This window comes from Cetorhinus maximus, chromosome 10 (genome assembly GCF_964194155.1).
Source record: "Cetorhinus maximus chromosome 10, sCetMax3.hap1.1, whole genome shotgun sequence".
In the NCBI taxonomy this organism is placed as follows: Eukaryota; Metazoa; Chordata; class Chondrichthyes; order Lamniformes; family Cetorhinidae; genus Cetorhinus; species Cetorhinus maximus.
In genome coordinates, this window is record NC_135888.1 from 62407528 (window position 1) to 62426017 (window position 18490).

The following is an 18490-nucleotide window of genomic DNA, read 5'->3' on the forward strand; positions in this document are numbered from 1 at the left end:
CACCCGCTACCGCACTTAGTGCAAATCTGAGACGATTCCCCCTAACAATTCAATATCAGCTTTCCAAACAGTATTCAAGTTCTCAAATTGACATGCTGGGATTTGAACTTCCATCCTTTGAGTTACTATTCCAATTTCTAGTTATTAGTCGAGGTACATAACCACTACACTACTGTGCCTTAGAAGAATTTTGCTTCTATCCAGGCACAAACAAACTGTAGGCTTTGCATGTACATTTCTAATTTCGCTACTGGGGAAAAGAAAAGTGCACATACTTGATGAGGCCATCTTCCATGTAGAGATCAGCATAAAAGGACTGGTCATCATTGACAATCCGGCCTCCTTTGATCAGCAATCGGTCACTCTATAGATAGAAACTCAAAGTTATTTCCAGCATATTAACCAAAATACAAATCAACTGATGGCAGAGACTATACAAATCAATACAGTTCTGCAACCCAATTCTGGTCTATGAGCTTGGGTTGCAATGATTTTTTTGAACATGCTGTCCAGCAAAGGAAACGTAACAGTGCAGATAGTTAGGATTGCCAACCTTTCAGGATTATCACACACTCGTTACAGCTTAGTAGGAAGCCATTCGGCCTATTGAGTCTGCTCCAGCTCTCTGAATGTGCAATTTTCCTGGGTTCTTCCCAGGGTTATGGATGGAACATGGCTGTGAACAATCCAGGTGAAAAATCATTGCGGCATTAAACAAAATTGTGTTTTTTTTTCCAATTTTCTTTGAGCATTTTTTAAAGTTATTGGAGTTGGGAAAATTGTGTTTTACTAACAGTGAATATTAATCCAATAGGGTGACAAACAATTTGTTTATTTTCCAATCAACGTGGGAAGGCAGCACACCTGAAGGAATGATGAATGGCAGGAGCATGGGGAGGTCATGTAATGATATCTCCAGATATAACACCAACCAGAACCACCAACCAACAGCTTCCGACATCCAGGTTTCCATTCATTACCACTCATCTGTGGGATGTAGCTCCGAATGAATGCCATAAAGTTTCTCCTTTCTTCGGGTTGCTACACAATTTTGGGAACTTGCAAATCTTATTTCTAGTAGGCGTGGGCTCACCACTTAAGGCCTGTATTAAATGCAAAGGGCGTCCATAAAGCCCCAAGGACAGGTGATGTGGAAAATGCAAAACAGAAATCTTCACTCTGGTGTGGTAGAGAGTGCTCACCTGAGATTGGGCCGAGCAGAGGAGAGCTATAATCCCACACCTTGACAAAAACAAACACCTGGCCAAAGATATATCTAACATGGCTCATAAGTGCTTACAAAATAGGAGCAGGAGACGACAGTATGGTCCCTCAAACTGCTCCGCCATTCAATGTGATTATTCGTCAGGCAGTTATCCTTCAAAGAAAATAACACTCAAGCCAATGCACCTCAAAGATGCAATGAAATGCTTCATTTACAACCTCTAATTACTCTCACCATTACAAATGCTGGCTTTGCCAGTGTTGCCCACATCTAATGAAAGAATAAATTCAAGCTCCTTCTAGGTATTGCTTCATGAAGATGAAGAACAGGATAGTACTCTACCTACAATTCAATATGAACGGACTATCATGGGGTCTAACTAGGGGTCACTGCGGAGGTCCTGTTCCTTTCAGTGAGTGCAATATTTTATGACTCTCCTCTGTTTCTGGTTGTAAATGGAACATTAAGGCTCTTAGCAAAACCCCGGCAGCTCATTATGATCAGGGTCTATCCTTTCTGGAACATTAGGTAACGTGTACATTGAGACAATTATACTTCTCAAGGCCAGAAGAAGCCAATTTATTCAAGGCAGTGAGCTACAGCATACTTTTTGTATACACACACAGAAATGGGTGCAAGGACTGAAGTTAAAGCTGAACTTTTTCAATGGGAGTAATTTAGGTATTTGATTTACATGCAAGGAAAATTCAATTTATGGGTTGAGGAGGGGGACAGGAATTATCAATAGTTCTTTACTGTCCCTGTGGGATAGGATGTTTATAATAAAAGGTTTAGATTCCAGTACATTATAAAGGTCTGTCTGAAGTACATATAAAAGCAGTCACTTCAGGCTTGATTGATGCACCAACTTCAAGGAGTCTCTCAGTCTAAATGAGTCCAGTAAGAGAGCAGGATTTGTCCATAAAACACAGCACAGGCCACACTGGCAAATAAAAGGCTAACAAAGTGATGACAGCTCTAAGCAAACATATACATTAGCAATGTCTGTATGTGGGTTCAGCAAAATATGAGGCTCATCAACTCAACCTGTGGCATCTACATTCATGCGACAAAGAGACAGAGAGTAATGTATCTAAGTTTGCTGACGATACAAATTGTATCATTGCTAGATGGGAATGCAAGCTGTGAGGAGGGCACAAAGAGGCTACAAAGAGATATAGATGGATTAAGCGAGTGGGCAACAAGGTGGCAGATGGAGTATAATGTAAAAAGTGAGGTAATTCACTTTGGTCATAAGAATAGAAAAGCAGAATATTCTTTTTAAAGAGGTGAAATTTGCAAATGTTGATGTTCAGAGAGATTTGGGTGTGCTCGTACAAGAAACACAATAAGTTAGCATGCGGGTACAGGAAGCAATTAGGAAAGCAAATATCATGTTGGCTTTTACTGCAAGGAGATTGGAGTACAGGAATAAAGAAGTCTTGCTGCAATTGTACAGGTTTTGGTGAGACCACACCTGGAATACTCTGTGCAGTTTTGGATTCCACATTTAAGAAAGGGTAAACTTGCGTTGGAGGCAGTACAGCGAAGGTTCACTAACTTGGTCCCTGGGATGAAGGGGTTGTCCTACGATGAGAGGCTGATTAAACTGGGTCTATATTCCCTGTCTTGACAGGGTAGATACTGAGGGGTTATATCCCCAAACTGAGGGGTCTAGATCAAGGGAGCACAGTTTAAGGATAAAGGGCTGGTTATTTAATACTGAGATGAGGAAAAAACTCTTCACTCAAAGAGTCGTGAATCTTCTCTACCCCAGAGGGTTGTGGATGCACCATCATTGAATACATTTAAGACTGGGGTAGACAGATTTTTGGTCTTTCAGGGAACCAAGGGATATGGGGAGTGGGTGGGAAAGTAATGAAAGCTCAAGATCAGCCGTGATCATACTGAATGGCGTGCAAGCTCGACGGACCACGTGATCTTCACCTGCTCCTATTTCTTATGTTCTTATATTCTTAACTTCCAATGACCCAATCGCCCGTGGTTGTGAATGGAAGGGGCAGAAGATAAAATAGCTGGCGAGGGGTATAAATCAGAAACAGGGATTGGCCATTCAACCCTTCAAGTCTGGTCTGCCAGTAAATTAGATCATGGTTCCCTCAGTTGTGCAAATTTCTCCAGACACAAGCAGCATAGATGCAGATTAAAAACAATACAATTGCTCCCCTTCTCTCCAGCAGGTACTGGCTCTGCTAGGATATGGTTCCATGGCACGTGACACAATCAAGTAGCTGTTTTTCATATCTCAGCTTGGGTGTCAAATGGGCCATTTGACCATGGAAAGCAATGGCGACTGAACTCAATTCTCACCTAATAAAAACTCATATGCACACAATCCAGCAAGACTGAGTGGATAGCTATCAGGAACCCTGCCTTGCTTTTCCCTTGCATACTAACATGCGAGTTAGGAGCAGGAGTAGGCCACTCAGTCCTTTGAGCCTGCTCCACCATTCAGTAAAATCATGGCTGATCTGACTATAACCTCCCACCTACCCTGATAACCCTTCACCCCCTTGTTTATCAAGAATCTATCTAGCTCTGCCTTGAAAATATTCAAAGGCTCTGCTTCCACAGTCTTTTGAGGAAGAGAGTTCCAAAGACTTGCTACTCTCAGATAAAAAATATTCTTCTCATCTCTGTCTTAAATGGGTGATCTTTATTTTTAAACAGTGACCCCCAAGTTCTAGATTCTCCTATAAGAGGAAACACCTTCTCCTCATCCACCCTGTCAAGTCCCCTCAGGATCTTATATGTTTCAATCAAGTCGCCTCTTACTCTTCTAAACTCCAGCAGATACAAGCTGAGCCTGTCCACCTGTCCAATCTTTTCTCAGAGGTCAACCTGCCCATTCCTGGTATTACTTTAGTAAACTTTCTCTGAACTGCTTCTAATGCACTTACATCCATCCTTAAATAAAGAGACCAATACTGTTCACTAAATCAGAAACAACTCTCCTGAGGAGAGGTGAGGAGTCAGCCCATGTTTGTCCCAGCACCTCACTCGAGTGACTGCCTTCAAGGGCAAGTCAAATGAAGCAACCATACCTTCCTGGCTGACGTTAGTTAGCTAGATCAGCACAGACTGAAGATTGAAAATGTGACCCACCTAAGTTTATCCATTAATGTTAGCTAAGTACAGTAGATTTAGAAACTTTGGAACAGGACTAAGCCATTCAGCCCCCTGAGCCTCTTCCAACATTCAATTAGATCATGGCTGATCTACATCTTACCTTCATCAACCCGTCTTGGTTCTGAAACCCTTAATACCCTTGCCTAACAAAAATCCATCTATCTCAGTTTTGAAAATTTCAATTAACCTTGAGCCTCAACAGCTTTTGGGGGGAGAAAGTTCCAGATTTGTGCTCCTGTTTGCGGAAAGAAGCGCTTCCTGACATCACTCCCGAGTGGCTAAACTCTTATGTTAAGGGATGCCCCTTTGTTCTGGACCCCACCAGATGCAATCGTTTCTGTCCGGTTTAGCAACTAATTTAATCACCTTAAACATCTTAATAGATGAGCCCTTAATCTTCTATACTCAAGGGAATTCTAGCCTAGACAATGCAACCTGTTCTCATAATTTAACCCTTTTAACCCCATTAAGTGCCAGCACCATCTTCCAGTCATCAAAAATAATGATGATGGGACATTCGACTGTAATGAGATCAAGCTAGGTTAAGTGACATCATCCTCAAAGTCATTGTCTCCCAGAATCTAAACTAAAGGACACCCGGCATAATCTCTGACAAGAGTGGGTACATAAAAGTACACAACACTGGCGTATGAACTCTGCAGGCAGTTGCCAAGTTTTGGCCACTCCTGCACACAAAGATGCATGTGGTTCAATTCCATTGAAACACGGAGGCAACTCTAATGAGAATATACAATGGGGGGGAGGGAGGGAAAACCCTCCTTGTGCAGAAGATCTAGTTAATAGAACGTGTCCAGACAGGAAACTGCCAAGGTTTGCTGGGGCTTTTTACATCCAATCTGCTAAAGTGAGCTTTTGTTTTCAACATATTGAAAGCAATCTAATTTTAAAAATGGGTGGATAATACTGGAATGCACGCAGGGAGTCATTCATGACATAATGTCTAAAAACAGCCTGCACTTGAGTACTACAGAAGCTGCTTTGAACTTGGTTGCACGAGTTGGAAATGTGAAGGAAAAATAAAGTGCCTGCGCACAGTAGCTTAGCGCTCCAGCATCATCCATGCAGGGAGCTGGCCTATTACAATGGATGCTGTGTTTGCACTGCCAAGCTACAATCTCCAGTCCTCATTTAGACAGGAGTTATTCTATTTAGTAAGAGTAATTTAGGACAGGAAGCATGTATGTGTGCAAATGTATGTCTGCTTGTGTTAACATTTGGTGATAGTTAAGGGGTAAAATTTTAAAGTTTTCTGTTCCCCCACCACACACACCCCACCCCCCACCCCCATCCGCCAAACGCTCCAAGCAAAAGGACAAGCGAGGGGCCTGGAAAACACTCCTAATTGGTTAGAACTGACAGCCATATTATGGTAATAAAACCTACCTCCTGGTATATGGGAAGGTGACTGCAAAAAATCTTCAAAGCGTCCCTTGCTGTTTCCCATTAGCTGTTTAAATACAGGCACTTGGCCTGGCTGACACACAGACCTAGGTTTCCATTGCAGTATAATGCTAGATATTGTGAAAAGGATTTTAAAAACATAGCAAGAACACAAAGCACACTTCTCTATTCTGAATACAGCAAGCCCCTTTTACAAGAGAGATGTTGAGATGCATAAAAATAGAGGGTCTGTTCTAAGATCCCCTATAGCAAATGAGGCATAAAAACTCTAGAATAGACCAAGAGATCAGAATATATTGGACAGCCAGGCAATTGGAAGGGAAATCAGATTAAATCCTTTGTCAATTTTAGTCCAGTCTCCAGGAGAGTTACAGTCATTAAAACGTTTCAGGGTTTATCAAATACTTTTCCTTTATAGGATGCAGCTGAGACAGCCTAATTAGGTTTTCTGTTGAAGGAAAACAGATGAAAGTGCTGCAGGAGTTAACTGTAAACCCATCGCCCTGGGTCGAATGTATCTATCCCTTCAGAACCACAGCAACAATGCAATGCATGCCGAACGGGAAGAATCAGCATTGTCCAAAAAAATAGTTTTCCAAAGGAAATTTTTTCTGACCACTTAACTTGATTACAAGTTGAAGAACCTTAAAAAAAAGCTCCATTTTCTTCCAGTCATTTCTCCTTTTCGACTTTAGCTGGTAATCAGCTTTTAATGCTTGCTGCCTGCATTGATCAGCCCTTACTGACCGAGGTTTATAGACTCAAAGTCTCTCACTGAAGCTTAATTGAGTTAAATAGGGCACGAGTACAGCTGCACACACTGAATGGCTGCTCCTGTTCTTCCACTCCCCTCCCCCATTCAACCACATGCAGACACAGATTCCCCAACACATTCATTGTTGGAAAGTTGAGGGCAGGGGGATTCTTGTGGCGTTCATAATGAATGTTGTACACTGCTTCAGTATTACTAATAGTTCAATCAGCACCCCAATCCCAAATAATGCCTCGCTTGAAGACCACTCTCAGAAATGCTGCTACACAGAGATAGCTGGAAGCTTTATCCATTATAATTACCTCAAAATCCTAGGATTTGCATCTTAAAAATCTCAGGATTTTGAAAGCGGTAAAGAAGCAACATTCGCCCAAACTGGGATTTACAAATATACCTAATCAATCTTTAGCTTAGTCACCAGAGATCTTCCCATTTAAACTGTCTCCTTCACCATATTATCTTCATTAATCCACATTAGCTCCCACCCCAACAATGCTTCAATTTTAGAATTCCTGTCATCCTGTTCAAATCTCCCCATGGCCTCGCTCCTCCCCATGTCACCTCCTCCGTCAGACAATCCTCCAAGAACTCAGTGTTCCTCCAACCCTGTTCTCCTGTGCATCTGCCACAACAACCCAGGCAGCCGTGCCTCTAGACTTGAAGCACCAGAATATCTTTCCCAGAGCTTTCTGCCTCTCTCTCCCTCCCTGTAAAGGTCCTCACCTCTTTGACCAAATGTTCAGTCGCCCTCCCAATATCTCCTCCTCTGGCTTACAGTCAATTTTTACTTGATTGTGCTCCTGTGAAGCACGGTTGGGGGTTTTCCTATGTTAAAGGTGCTACATAAATGCAAGTTGTTGGGTTGCTATCCTATTCAGCACTGGTGAGAATTAACAATCAGTATGCTTTTGATACAGTTTTCAGTCTCAGTTTCCAACAAGGATAAAGTTTACTTTTGTGTGGATGTGAGATAGAGTTTTGGTGCTAATGCAGACTTGGCTTCAGGCACAAGCCGTCCTAGGCGGCAGGTTATCTTTGTACATGTCAACCGCACCACCCACGATGCTGTGCAAGGACAGCTTACAGCCACCATTAACTCTCATTGCCTTGCTGCTGCCCATGACTTGTATCGCCAGGGCTGGAGGCACTCCGACTGCAGGTGCTACACTTCATTTCAACCCCCACTCTCCAAGCCTCTGTCAGTTATGATTAAGTAGCCATCAACCGGCAAAGCAAACCTTCATTTTCATGCCAACAGCTATTACTGAACGGATCTGCAAGGCTGAAACCGGTGTCACAACAACATTTGCAAAGCCTAAGCAATGGACTGTGGGTCAGTGCTTTAGCTACGCAGTAAACTCCTGTTCAATTTACTGTGGGCAAGTGCAGGCTTTTCACTACATGACCTCAGGACATCCCTAAGCAGTTTAGAGTCCTTGCATACTTTGAAATGTAGGAAGCATGGCAGCTAACTTGCACCCAGCAAGCTCCCACAAACAGCAATGGGATAGTGACTATTTTCTAATGATGATAGTTGAGGGAGAAATGCTAGCCAGGAGCACGGGGAGAACTCCCCCTGCTCTTCTTCAAAATAGTGCTGCTTGTTCTTTTATATCCACAAGATGGGGCATCAGTTTGACGCCTCATCCAAAAGACAGCATTTCTGACTGTGCAGATGTCCCTCAGCACTGCATTGAAGTGTCAGCCTGGGTGATGTGTTGATCATTCTAATTTAACAGGCCTCCTTCACTTACTGTATGGAGATGGGTGTAACAGTGCCTTCAGATCATGTTCTCCACTGGCACCCTCTTTCCCATTTTTTCTCACTCAAAAGGTAAAAAAAAAATAGTAGAAAGATCTCGTTAAATCCTGACCTGATATCTCATGGCTAGGCCTGGGGAATGGGTTCAGGGTCAGAACTGAGGGCCAGGTGTACCTGAGGAATAGGTCTCCTGAAGTGATCAGGTGAAGGGGAAGGTAGGCTACAAATGGGTGCACAGTTCTATTCTAAAGTTAGAGATGGCAAGACATGCAGTTTGCACAGAGGCACATGAAATCTGACACCATCCAGGAAGAACCACTTACAAGGTTGCTGTAAACCTGAATATATTTGGAACAGTAGTTTAATGAGCAACACTGGATTATTGGGCACAATTGAGTGAAGGGCTGTGGAGTCACATTCCACTACCCTGCACTCCATTTTCCTCCCAAAGTCACAGCCATTTCCATCGCACTGAATTCTAGACATCAAGATGTACTTAAATTGGGGGTGTTCAGGGAGTCACACAGTTGTATGGGGCCCAGAGAGTCGTATATAAACTGAGGTTTCATTAATTTCCCTGTATCTCAAATCATTGAAACTACCAAATCTTGGTGCTATTACCATGCATCGAGGCCAATGCCATCCTTTCCAACCCACCGGGCCCACAAACCCACTAAACCAGGAAATAAAAAATATATAGAAACGCAAATTGAGCTTTGAAGCCCAACCTGTCAAGGCTGCAATCTTCCAGCACCCCCCCACCCCGCCCCAAAACGACAGGACTGGTGAGCCATTGAAATCTCCATTCACATTGGCAGGAACGGAAGATCCCATCGGCATGAGGGGCTAATTCCAGCCTATACATATCAAAAGACCCTAAACTATAAGTCCCTCTGGTAGTGAGATCATGCCCTGTTGCCCTGCCCTATTGCAGTTCCACTATGTGGCCCCCATCCATGCTTGTCAGGAGTCATCTTTTCTGAAAGGAACACGCATATAAAAAGAGACTTAGTCACTGAGGCAATACATCAGAGTTTCCAACCACGAATGGGCAGCGTGCCCATGCTTGAGAGGAATCAGATGCGATAATGAGGGTAAGCACCAATAAATTTTGGTTGTGCCCCACGCAAAGTAATACATTATTGAAGCAGGGAGACAGGCTGACAAGGAAGACTTTGTACATCCAAGTATTGAAAAGGTATTGGAAATGAAAGTGGAAAAAAATACAGATGTAAACAGAATAATTAAAGGCTCAAACTGAGCAGGACAATTTACACACTATCTTTGGAAGCCTTAATTAGAAGGTCGTTACTGTTCTAATTAAGTCCTTGTGCATACATGCCCTTGTTATACATGTTGAAAGCACTGAAGTTTGTGACAATCCTAACCAGCCTAAAGCAATCCGTCTTTCATCAGTCCTACCATATGGAAATTTGGACCCAAGCCAATTTCCACATTGCACACAAAATAATCCCAGATGCCAAGCCATTCACTGTCAGTGTTAGTGATCTCAACCCTGTTAGAAAGACTGGCATTACCTCCAGAAAGTCAGCAAGATCCTTTAATAGGGTCAATGTACAGAGAACAATATGTCAAGATCAACAAGCAATCGATAAAAAATTAACTGGATGTTGGGTAAGAGTCAAAAATCCTGGAAAACTTTAAGCACCAGCTGGAAGTTATGATGGAATACTCTAGGTACATTTGGATGGACAAAGTAGGATCGACTTAACATCTTCTCTCCCCCGCATTTATCCAACATCATGCAGTTAGTCCTGATCTCCTTCCATTAACTTCTGCCCCAACCTTACTTGCACAGCTCCAATTGGAAGCCCATGTACTGTCCAGCCACCTCAGATGTGTACATACAAAGTGGTCCTCCTCCTGCACTTTGTATGCTGAGAATCAGAGGCACATAATTTCCTTGTGTGCTGCAGTGCCAAACAGGCAATAGTACAAAACAAATTTATACTCCAGGGTACATGCATCATTGACAGATAGACTTTGCAACACTTCCTCAAACCTTCTCCTTCCCAAGTATTTGGTGAAACACCAAAGCTGAGGATAAACAAGAGGCAAGAAATAAACTGCAAAGTTCCCAAATAATTCCACCCCAATTCTATAAAGTGGTCATGTTGCCAAACAATTCCCCAATTTTAGCCCACTGCCATGCTTCACTGTTGTCTCATAAAAGGTGCACTAGCTTGAACAAAACTCCTCCGGATAGTGCTTCCCCCAAACCTAAACTTGCTCAGTGGTTAAATAAACCATGAGGTGTAATTCCCAACCATAGCCTCAGGTAGATCCTAAATCTGGTCTGTGTTGGCTTGGTTGATCTTGGGCAGGGCAACATTGGTGGTGTTACAATTGTCTTCAATGTCCCTGAGCTAAGGATATAGGTGGGAAGGGAAGAAAGAATATCAGCTATAGTTCTTGGAGATGAAACTAGACTTGCATTATGGCACAGAATAGGCACTAGCAATTCAGCATTCCATTTTACACCCTGCCCATTTTCTTCCCCATTGTCAAATATAACACCACCTATGTAGTATTTGGGATCTACCTAGGAAGTATAGTTCAGAATTACAGCTTGTGTGCTTTATCCGGTAACACGCCTGGAAGTCTAGCAAGGCTGGTATCTAGCATGCCTTTGCATCTGCTGAGGTAGAACAGTCTGCCAAGGATTGCTGTGTGGGCTCAAGGATACAGGATGGGCACTTGTGTGAGGTACTGAAGGTCAGCTGATGCGCTCTGAATGGTAGCCCTGTGAGAGTCAGCACTTTGCAAGAAAGGATAAGAACAAATAGGGGAAGCTGAAAAAGGTAGGCAGACCAGAAGGCCCCAAATTCCATTCTTGGTCTCTGAGTGGTAGCCACCTTAGCCAATTTGATATTAGGGGTGCTACAGTTGGCCTCAGAACCACTGACTTGGAAGGGGAAAGTGAAATCAAGCAGGGTTCCCACTCCGGATCATTATAGGGAGACTCCTGCTGGAATGCGCAGCTATGTAAATAGTGGGGCACGTCATGCCTGGGTGAGTCAACAATCGGTGGGGGGGGTAAAACTGAATACTCAGTGTCTATAAAACCATTCCCCAAATATGGATTTTCCTTTAGAATAAGACGAGAACGAAGAAGGGAAAAATATGGGAAAAAGCCTCATAACATCAGGAAAGCATTCTTTTCGAATTCCATTAAAAACACATGATTTAAGGCACCCATTTTTCCCAGATGCGGTAAAACAACCCAGACAGCATTAACATAGCAAATATCCCAAGGTACTTCAAAAGAGTGTGCAGTCACTGACCAGGCAATAGGATAAGAATTGGCTGCTAGAATAGGCTTTAGAAGATGAGAAAGATGGTTTAACAATGCAGTGGTGTTTTGGAACAGAACTGCACGGTGCTGACACAAAAGCAAAAACAAAAATACCTGGAAAAACTCAGCAGGTCTGGCAGCATCGGTGGAGAAGAGCACAGTTAACGTTTCGTGTCCTCATGACCCTTCAACAGAACTAAGTAAAAATAGGAAAGGGGTGATTTCTGTTGAAGGGTCATGAGGACTCGAAACGTCAACTGTGCTCTTCTCCACCGATGCTGCCAGCCAGACCTGCTGAGTTTTTCCAGGTATTTTTGTTTTTGTTTTTGTTTTAGATTTCCAGCATCCGCAGTTCTTTGCTTTTATTTTTGCACAGTGCTGAGATGTGACGGCTGTCAAGTCTTCCACTGGTGGTAGAATGGAAGAATACCAGGTTAACATGGGACAGGGTAATGGGACGGGAGCAGGCGTGCCGGAAACAAGCATCATCAAAGCAGAGGAGATGAGCTGGGATGTAGGGCTGCAGGACGGTGTAAGAGTGGGATGGAATGAGCCGGGATGTACAGCTGGAGGCGGTTGCAGAGGGGGGATGGAATGAAGCCATGGAGGGACTTGTAAATGAGAACTTTTGAAATTTCAAAATTAGAAATTAGCATAGCCTCCCCTTCGTATTAAATCTGTCGTCCACAGACCTGCATTTGAACAGCCTGTTCAAAATCCATCTCCAATGTGACTGCCACAGAGATAATTACCTCTCACGACTAACTCTGTACCCTCCTCCAGCCCTACATCTTAGCTGACTTCATTCTACCTCTGCACCCACAACTTCCCACCCAGCCCTATGCATTGCTGTGCTCAAACTGGCCTCCTGTTTCCGTGATGGAGAGAGATTTTTATTCTGTCATACTGCCACTCGAGTCTGACCCACTGAACTCCTCATACATTGAGAGCTCTTGATCATGACTGAGTCATCAGACTGCTGGGAGGATAATGGTTAGCAAGACGGGATTCCACAGGATTGATGTTTATTATGTGGCGTAGGGGGAGGTGAGAGAAAGTGTAGAAACGCAGGATAAATATGTTGTCGGACGTTTGGTATAGACTGGAATGATGTATTGCTAGAGCTCTGCCACCAGAGGGATCCCTAGTGCTCAAATGGCTTCCAGGAGGCCTCTAGTGGCCAAAGCCCAGTGCTGCAATGCCAGCCTGTCCTGTCCTTGAACATGCCATTTCTCCAACACACTGCCCCATAAGAACAAATAGTTGGCCCATGCTCCCATTAAGATTGTCCATGTTTTTAACATAGCATTAAATCTTCAAATCTTTTTTTGTGATCCCCTAACTTGTGTATAACCTGGATGAGATATTAAAACCTCATGAATTCACATAACCTTCTATTGAATGGTAACATTACTTTGGTCACTATTTGCTGTTAACCTTTACAAATGTCTTATAGAATTTTTCTTCGGTTTCCCATATATCAAAGTTCTTTCATTGAAATGGAACTGTCGGCTGGAACTTCATACCAGAGAGAGGCTGTAAATAAAACATCAACATTCTAACTTGGCATGATTGAAGAAAGAAGATTTGGTGCAATTTATCCTAGGTGGGACTGGGTTCTGAGAAAAAACTGCAGAAGCTTCTCTTTTGCAACATGACCGTGTTCATCATATTCCTTTAACTTGCTGACTCACTGAGATCACTCAGAAATTCAACTAGTGAAGGAGAGGATTGCATCCAAAGCTTTTTCTGATGCAACACATCTGCAATTACATAACCTTGACTTGAGTTCCACTTTGCAGCTTCTAGAATATGCTGTCTGCAAAGCAAACGTCCATCTAGTTCGCCTGCTGCCATCCTGGTAGTCACATGATACAACAATAATGGAGTTGCTGACTAATCTGAGCAATCAATTTCTAAAAGGCAGACATTAATACAATGCAGTATTTTACCGCTTTACACTCACCCCAACCTTTCACTAAGATTAAATGCACCAGTTCCATTCCACCAGTGCTAAATGTAGGTTCTGCTCTCAGCTTCCTAGTTTTAATAGAATAGCAACAATCCCAAGGACATTAGCTAGAATTAAGTCCCTTTCAAGGTCCATAATAATATCAATGGCAAATATAAGGATATAAGATTAATATGAGTGCTGTACTGTGGAAAATTATTGGCAGAATCCCCTACTTTGTGTACACACTTTTCCCAGTTAACTCTTCCTCCTGTCCTTAACCAAAGCTAAGGTGATGTACCCATATCCTCAATGAGCTAGTCTAACCTGTCCTTTTATTTGGCACTGCACCATCATTGAGCCTCTCAAGTCAACTATTAACCTTCTCAAAATTGCAGAATTTAAACCATTATTCCCAAATCCTATTTGAGAAGCTGAGACAAGAAAGACTGATTCAATAGCACAGTGCTATCACCATACCCTCACTCACCAACCCTTTTAACTTCCTTGTCTTACTGAGAACAAACTTAGAGCCCCTGGTTTACACACAGCATTGTACATGGGCGGAGAAAGGAGCAAGCTGACAAGCTCAAGGTAAGAGGATCTGAACAGAGCTCTGACACTTTGACCCTCAAACTTAGACTGAGCTGCCATTCAATAAAACAGGACATGTATATAGTTGTCGCATTACCCCTCTTCACAGTCCTGATAAGATGTTGAAATCAGCTTGGACAGAAAGGAGGCATGTTCAGTCGAGTTGTCACTTCTGCACCAAAATGTCCAAGTGTTGAAATGATCAGCCTTGGAATTTCTAAAATGCTCAAAGCCTGGTTTTCAAAGAAAGTCCCTCATATTCCATTCCTACCCCACCACCCCCCAATCCATTAAACCTCACAATGCTTTTGCTTATTACTATACAATCTTACAACACAAGAGATGGCCATTTGGCCCATCAAGACGGCACCCTTGCACACTTTGAAAGAGCTATCAAATTGGCCCCAATCATGTGCTCTTTCTGGATAACCATGCATTTCTTTTTCATTTTCATGTATATATCCAATACTGTTTTGAAAGTTATTTCTGAATCTACTTCCACCATTCCTCAGACAGCACATTCCTATTTATAACAACTCAGTGTGAAACTCTGGAGTTGAGGAGTCATAAGTGCAAGTTTCCACTGAGGTTTCCTCAGCACCAAAGGTCACTATTAGAACTAAGGCCACAACCCCATCCCTTAGCCCTTGTCCTCCCCTTCTGACCCGGGCCAAATGCCAAAATAATCAACAGCCCCAGTGCCAAAGTCAGACTCAAGATGGCAGGCAACAAATCACAGTGGAGTGATGCAAGGGTGATAACTTTTGGGAGGGAAGGTAAAGAGAAAACAAAGGCTCCCTTTAGGTAGACTAGTTCTCACAACACCCAAGATTCGCACGTGTGTGTGCGTGTGTGTGTGTGTATGCGCACATGAGCATGCGGTGCATGGCAGGAGACCCCAGTTCTTGTAAATCGAATAGAAGATACAGAGCCAGGACATCTCAAAAACTATAGCAACTGAAAAAAAATTTAAAATCTCTCTTATGTTTTATCAAATTATGAATATCATTTCACTCATCTACCTTTCCAGCTTGTAGATGGAGTTCAGTACACATTACAGAAACCAATATTGCCAAGCAAAATGGGATTCAGCCCCACTCAGAGGAGGAGAGAGGGAGCTAGCACATTGCACTATCAAGGGACTTTACCTCCTGTTCCCCACCCATCCCTTGACTCCACCCAAAGAATATAACACAAAGATGCATGCACAGTCACAATGCATCGATAATTGTAATTGCTTTATACTGAAAGCCTTTGGAATGCTGCAGATGACTGGAAATTAAGATTTGGAAATTTTTTTTGTGGAAAACATAAAAAATATTAAGTATTGATCTGTACAATGAATGTGCGTGCTGGCCAATTTCCTTTTTCAAAAAAAGACTCAAACCTGCTGCCAGTCCCTTTCATGCACTGGGTTAAATTCTTTTGTTTGACCTGACAGAATGCCTCCACCCCACGCCTTCCCAACATATCCCAATTCGTCAGAGACAAAGGCAACAGCCCCAACACGACAATAAGACTGGTCCAGAAAGAAGCTAAAGGGCACACAGTCAGTCCAGCCGGGACTGAAGTTTATCCCGCCAGCCAATCCTCAAATCAGCCCGCAAAGCTCACTGACTCCGTATCTATTCGTTTCGCTGTGTAAATGCAGTTTTAGTGATGCAACGGAGAGACTGTGCCATAAAGGGCTAACTGGGTGGTGTCTCCGCGCTTGTTTTCTAACTGGTCCCACTCCCCATGTTGAAATAAAACATGTATGTATAAATACACACACACAAACATGTGTATGTGTAGACAAATAAAAGTAAACACGCCGGTGGGATTCGTCTGTTAAAAAAGGCACATGAAGCAACAAGAATTGCCTTAAAAATGTAAGATTTCAGCCTCTGGATCGCTCACACTAAGAGTACGTCTCGTTTGTAAAGAACAGAACGCATAATTCCTAACGGTAGTCACTCCAGGAACCTGTAAAATCCCTATTCTCAACAACTTCAGTCGTTTTTAAAGTTGCAATTAAATAACAAAAAAAGGGGGAAACAAACATCCCCCACCCCCCCGATAAATAACCTCGATTAAAATTCAAGGCAGATTTCTTTCACACATTACCTTCTTGCAACGGTGCTGTTTCCCATGCACACACACACACACAGAAAAAGCCCCACTTTAAGATTTCTATTATCTGCAGCACAGTGCACTGGAGGCTAGAAGCCAGCAACACAATGCAGTAAATATACATCCCTGACCATTTGCAGTCTTATCTAGTCCCGGCGCAAAGAATCCAAGGAGAGAACTGCACGATTAGAAGATGCAACAAAACAGGCATAGAAACATACCGTTATCCGAGGAATGTTCTTTTTACCCTGATATCCCGACATCATCATTTTTTTTAAGGGTATTATAATCTATCAGTTAAAAAATAAAATAAAAACTAAGCACTTTTTTTCTCTCTCTCTCCCTCTAGCTTCTTCTGCTGGAGTCTTGTAGGGACGTGATTTGCTCCTGTGCCCATACAATAGCAGCGCTGTGCGAGTGTGCTGGGCTCTGACTATAGGCTGCTCCAATGCTGCGCCTCCCTCCAGCTGCTATTGATCGCTGTCTGCAGCTCTCGCCTCGCCCAGGCTCTCTCTCTCTGTGTGTGTGTGTGCATACGCGACGCGGCACAGTTACCACCAGGCGGAGCCAAGGCTACTCCCAACATCCAGCACCTCTGGCACCCTCAATAAAGTCCCCAGAAAACAGCTCAAAAAGAAAAACAAAATGATATATATCCTCTTGGGTTTCTGATAATTAGAGATCTGACCCAATTCCAACCACCTCTTCCCTCTGACAGGCATCCAAGTTGTATTGTAATGTGCATTAAACATGTTTTTTCTATTTATGATCCTGCCTGTATCATGTTAAAAAATCAAGGTTAAAAATGAAAAAAAAACTTATAATCAGCCACATGGAGTGATTTTGTACTGTGCCATTTACAACATTTCCTCCCTGTGATAAATTCATCATCCTTTGGTATGACACTTCTCACTTCAAGCAACCACTAGATCACTTGTGGCTTGCTCAAGGCATGTTCGAGGATACGGTTTAAGTATGGCGCATGTGGGAAAGGGAAGTCAGAGGTGTAGGGTTGCTAATTCTGGTCGAATGTATTCCTGGAGCACTCCCACCTCCAATTGCCCCTCTCCCCACCTCCACACTGCCACCATCAATGACCCGACACACCACCTTAACAACACCTCACGGAAAATGAATAGCTGATTCATTAACAGCCAAGAATCGACTAAACAGACTTTTTTTTCCCCCATCTTCAATGTTGTGAGAGCTGGTGAACAGAAGCCATTCAAAGAAAGAAACAAAAGGCACAATGGTTTCTAGTGCCCCTATGATTTTTCTCCAGGGCTGCTCGCGGCAGTGGCCTGGAGAGGACTCTTCCATTCTGAGCCGCTCAAGGCCAATTCTGGAAGTTTGACAACTCCCAAGAGGTGGCAAGCAGACTGGGATTTAGGAATAATCGTGTGAAAAATGCACTCAAACCATGGAAAGGTTTTCTTTTTGCTTTTGAGTGCCTCAAATTTCCAAATGACCAATCAGGAAACCATGCCAGATTTATTTACCTACTTATATAGGCCAAGCAGATGGCTAGATCACATAAATCGGCCAAATATGCTGTTTTGAGAGGACCAGATTAATTCTTTTTTATTCTTTCATGGGATGTGAGCATCTTGCTCATCCTTAATTGCCCTTGAGAAGGTGGTGGTGAGCCGCTGGTACACCACAGTGCTATTTCTATGCTAGCATAAAGTACTCACAGCACAAACACAGGCCAGTTGGTCCAATCAAGTGTTAATGCTCCAAATGAACCTTCTCCCCCATCTCTCAAACCAACCTGTTATGACATGGAAGATGATGTGTGCCAAGTGGACCAAACCCACAAAGGAAACTTAGGCACACTATCACAACAGTTTTGCAATTTATATTTATTACGAGATGTGTGCACTAAATTCAGAAGTAATATGTCCACCAAAACCTTTAGAGGTTTTAAAGATTAAAACTAAACTATTTATTAACAAAATATAAAAGATTTCAAGCACAGACATAAGACTACAATTACTAACTACTATAATAACTCCTAAAATTCCTAATTGACCTGACTCCCAGTTACACTCTCTTTAAAGCAACAGTCTAGAATAGATTTTATATTTAAAACAGGACCAGCAAGTTAACACAATGTCCACTTGACCGTGGAATTCCAAATGGCTTTCCGCAACATCAGTTTTGTTATATAGCAGGCTCATGCACAC

At 42.8% G+C, this 18490-nt stretch overlaps 1 protein-coding gene across 4 annotated transcripts in view; it reads right to left on the reverse strand.

The window, feature by feature from the left end:
• Positions 1 to 18490, reverse strand: part of LOC144685725 (dihydropyrimidinase-related protein 3-like) — a 187538-nt gene that overhangs the window by 105469 nt on the left and 63579 nt on the right. For 2 of the 4 annotated variants that reach the window (XM_078550548.1, XM_078550547.1), the window contains exon 2: positions 276 to 364. In XM_078550548.1, coding sequence (XP_078406674.1) covers positions 276 to 364 — 89 coding nt within the window. Of the gene's footprint in view, positions 1 to 275; positions 365 to 16525; positions 16826 to 18490 lie in introns of those variants that run through there. The other 2 variants (XM_078550550.1, XM_078550549.1) reach the window with 2 other exon arrangements.